The 4,821-nt window shown below is 36.5% G+C and overlaps 1 protein-coding gene across 1 annotated transcript; it reads left to right on the top strand.

The window, feature by feature from the left end:
• Positions 1-2,529: 2,529 nt before the first annotated feature.
• On the top strand, positions 2,530-3,363 carry LOC141665317 (uncharacterized). Its single transcript, XM_074471298.1, has one exon. The coding sequence runs from the start codon at positions 2,530-2,532 to the stop codon at positions 3,361-3,363; it is 834 nt and encodes a 277-aa protein (XP_074327399.1).
• The last annotated feature ends 1,458 nt before the right edge of the window (positions 3,364-4,821 follow it).

Here is a 4,821-nt window from a genome sequence, read left to right as displayed (position 1 = left end):
GAAGGTGTTTCGTTTTAGATTTGAGAATATGTGGCTTAAGGAACCCTCGTTTGTTAAGGAAACTACTGAATTTTGGAAGAAGATCCCTGTTATGCATCTTATTCCGAAGTTAAAGGAAGTGTCAAGATTTATGGGTAAATGGGGTAGAACGTTCTTTAATAAATTTAGGGAGAAACTGAAAGTGCAGAAGGAGGTGCTGGATAAACTTAAGGATAGAACAGATGAAATAGGAGTGAAGGAGTTCGTTATCGAGAAGGAAAGAATGAATGATTTGTTGTTGCAGGAGGAAACCTACTGGAAACAAAGAGCTAAGCTCTTTTGATTGAAAGAAGGGGATGAGAATACGCGCTTTTTCCATGCGAGCGCTTCTGCAAGGAAGAAAACTAATCATATTCCTCATCTAGTTACTGACACAAGTTTACGGGTGGAAGATAATGAAGGTATGTGCAATGTAGTGGGAGAATATTTCAGTAATATATTCGCTAAGCCAAATTCCATGAATAATATTGAAGTTGAAGCTAGTCCCAGACTTGTAACTGAAGCTCATAATGAGAAATTGACTGAAGAAGTTACCTTTGAGGAATTCACGATAGCAGTTAATCAGATGCACCCTGACAAAGTGTCAGGGCCCGATGGGCTAAATCCTGCGTTCTATCAGAGTTTCTGGAAAATTATGGGAAAGGAAGTGTTCGAGTGTTGTAAAAAGTGGCTTCGAGGTGATCCGTTCCCTGTAGATTTAAATAGCACCAATGTAGTCTTGATCCCCAAAAAGGATAATGCAGCGACAATGAGAGATTTCAGACCTATTGCTTTATGCAATGTTTTATATAAGATCATGGCTAAGGTTCTTGCTAATCGTCTCAAGGAGGTTCTACCTGGAATTATTGCTGAAAATCAATCAGCTTTTGTGGATGGTAGGAATATTACATACAATTTTTTGGTGGCTTTTGAAGTTATTCATCACATGAGAAATAAAAAGAGGGGGCAAGATGGTGAGATTACTTTGAAATTAGATGTTAGTAAATTATATGACAGAGTTGATTGGTCATACTTGCATCAGAGGATGGTTGTTATGGGTTTTTGTGAGGGTTGGATTAAATGGATGATGAGATGTGTAACAACAGTGGTGTATGAATTTTGCTTCAATGGAATGACAGTGGGTCCGATTATTCCAGGAAGGGGGCTTCGACAGGGTGATCCCTTATCCCCCTACCTGTTTTTGTTTTGTGTAGAAGGGTTGTCCATTGCTCTTGATAATACTGCAGCTAGGGGAAAAATTCATGGATGTAGGATAAGTACTTCAGCTCCAGAAATTACCCACCTATTGTTTGCAGATGACAGCTTCCTTTTCTTTAAAGCAGAGGTGAGTGAGGTTTTGAAAATCAAGTCTATCTTGGAGGAGTATGCTGTTAAATCGGGTCAGTCTATTAACTTTCAAAAGTCTGGGATTTTTTATAGCTCTAACATTAGAAGAGATAAGCAAGTTGAATTCTCGGAGATTTTGGGGGTATCTAATGATATCTCTAGTAGCAATTACCTGGGTTTGCCTGCTTTGATCGGGCGCTCGAAGAAAAGGGTGTTTGGGTTTTTAAAAGAGAAAGTTAGTCGAAAATTGCAGGCATGGTATGCAAAACCTATCTCAAGAGCGGGTAAAACAGTACTTCTAAAAAATGCTGCACAATCTAACCCCAGTTATTGTATGACATGTTTTTTGCTTCCAATATCGCTGTGCCAGGAGATAGAGAGGCTGTTCAATGAATATTGGTGGAAATCAGGTAATGGCCAGAGAAGGGGTGTCCACTGGCATTCGTGGGAGTCAATGAGTATGTCAAAAGGTAAAGGGGGTTTAGGCTTTCGAAGTCTGTATGGTTTTAACGTTGCTTTATTGGGTAAACAAGTGTGGCGTTGTATGAGTTGTCCTAATCTTCTGGTTTCTAGAGTGCTAAAAGCTAGATACTTTTCTGATTCAAGTTTGTTACATGCTGTTAAAGGAAATAACTCGAGCACGGTCTGGGGGGAATATGGCAGGTCAAGGAATTATTGAAGGGTGGTTGCAGATGGGTGGTAGGAAATGGCAGTGATATCATTGCTACTAAAGATCATTGGCTAAGAGATAAAAATAATTTTTGCGTTGATGATTTTCATGGCTATGTTGGCAGGTCTGAATGTGTCAAGTCGTTATTCATTCCAGGAACTAAAATATGGGATGAAAGGAAAGTGAAGCAGCTGTTTATGATGGTTGATGCTAAAGCTATTCTGGCAACTAGGGTGCCACAACATGAAGTTGAGGATAGAATAGTGTGGTCCAGCTCCAAGGATGGAATATATACAGTGAAATCTGGGTACAATTTTTGGCATAATCGAAATGTTGATAGATCTGCAATTCCTCAGTCGAATGGCTGGCACAAGGTCTGGCAATTGGCACTCCCACACAAGGTCAAAATTTTTATCTAGAGATTTTGTCGTAATAATTTGCCTGTGAGGGTGAGGCTGAAAGGTAAAGGTATCCCAGTCCCAATTATCTGTCCCATGTGTAATGTTGAGATTGAGCATTTACGCCATGTGTTCTTTGAGTGCTCTTTTGCAATGAGCTGCTGGCAACATGTAAATTTGCTGTATGACACGAACGAGATGTACGAAGCTAATGTATGGCTTCTTCATAAACTGGAGACGGGATCTCAGAGTGAAATTACGCAGGTGTGTAGTGTTCTATATGGTATCTGGTTCTGGAGAAATAAGCAAGTCTGGGAGGGCAAGGTGGTTACAGGGAAGGTAGCTGTGGAGTGTTGCAGCAAAATGGTGCAAGACTGGAAGGAAGCCAGAGCAAGGGGAGTGACAGAGAAGATAGTTCACAAATCTCAAATGAGTTGTAATCTGAGGAAGTGGACAACTCCAGCTGCTGGGGAATATAAGGTAAATGTAGATGCTTCGTGGTTTCAGGGGGCTGAATCTTTCTCCATAGGAATGGTAATGCGTAACCATCGTGGGAGTTTTGTTGAGGGTCGAACTGTAGTCCTTTATCAAGAAGTAGATGCATTGGAAGCAGAAGTACTAGGAATAAGAGAAGCTCTCTCGTGGGTGAAGAGTATGGATGGTCGAAAGGTGACGGTGGAGTCGGACTCATTAGTAGCAGTCAATGCAATTAATGGCCAGAACAAGTTTCTGTTAGAGGTTGGCCACATAATTGACCATTGCAGATTATTGCTCCAGTCGTTGTCAGGGGTTAGTGTCAAGTTTGTTCGAAAGCAAGCTAACGAGGTAGCTCATGGATTAGCTAAAATGCCTTGTTCGGTTAATTGCTTTGTCATTTTCACGTCTCCTCCTACCCATTTGGTGGAGATTTGTAATATTGATGCTTCTTAATGAATTATTCAGTTTTGTTTCAAAAAAAACTAATAATAATAATAATAGAAAGGTGTACGACAATAATAATAATAAGTATGATTTAGAATATAAATAGAGATTGGAGTGTAGTTGATTACTTGTGCATATATATAATCAAGTACACTCAACCTATTAGATTAAAACCCTAAAACAAGAGAGAGAATTATTGTGCTGCGGCGTGAGAAGGAAAAGAACTACAAAGAAGAGGCAAGAGATAGGTAGAGATACTCTGTTCTAGGTGTGGTGCTAGTGCTACTCGGTGACAACTGACAAGTGAGGTATAGTATATTATTATATTTTTGTATAATGTTGCTGTGATTCACTTTTCTTCCTTGAATGCATATCTCTGGTTTTGCATGGTACCTCTTCTTATATACAATAAATTGACTTTATCATCTATTTTTTTTTGTGTTCCTGGTAGTCTAAATCAAAAGTTGTGTACTACTACATAAATTACTAGTATTTAATTTTGATATACATGATTTTGTTGATTAATTTACTTAAACAATTATAATTTGATATTTTGATATGATATTAATGTGTATATGTATTTTGAATTAGGATCAGTATTTTTAAATTTGCATTAACATTTAATGGCTACCATTATATTACTGAAAATATTTAATTGACATGTTTTATATTAATTTATTTATGGTCTCTGCATGTTTCATTAATTATTACTCATGAATTCTAAATCTTTTATTTTACTAAGTTAAGAATTTGCATTAGTAATATGTATAATCCGTGTTTGTTAGCCTAAAGTAGTACATTTAAGTTATTATGGAGCATGTGTTAGGTCAGGTTCGTGGAATTGGAAAAGGTTGAACTAAGTTTTTTTTTTAAATTATAATAACATGGTATATATGAATTGTTGTCATTATTGCATTACATTCATTTAGCTTGCTATCTGGTACACAAACTATGCTAGTTTTCCTGTGCTTGGAAATTGCCATGTGCGGATTTTACAGTCAGCGTCTGAGTATTATTTTATTACATTTTATATAGTGTATATATATCATGTGGTTTAATTGATTCTGTAAGCGACTAATGAATTTTACAAATTTTGTCACGCGAGTATGTTCTATATAATTTTACATGTGTTATTATTATAGTGTAGTTGTAAATATAATAATAATAATTATTATTATATTAATAATAATAACAACATAATTTTTGTAATTAGATCGCGGGCCGGGAATTTAGCGGATCGTTGTGAATTTTCGTGAGTGTTTGAGTTGTTATTTGATGTACGGATTCTGTCCCATTTTTATTTAGCACTCCTCTTCTTAGAAATATAATATCTCCGCTTTGTTGAATTTTAAATTTTATTCGCTCCATTAAAATTATTTGGATATTTTGACTTCTGAAAATTGTTTTAAAAATTGATTTGGAAAATTATAAATATCTGTTTATGCGATTTTCAAAATTACTTATGAC

The sequence above is a fragment of the Apium graveolens genome, chromosome 6 (assembly GCF_009905375.1).
Source record: "Apium graveolens cultivar Ventura chromosome 6, ASM990537v1, whole genome shotgun sequence".
In the NCBI taxonomy this organism is placed as follows: Eukaryota; Viridiplantae; Streptophyta; class Magnoliopsida; order Apiales; family Apiaceae; genus Apium; species Apium graveolens.
This window is presented reverse-complemented; position numbering and strand designations above follow the sequence as displayed.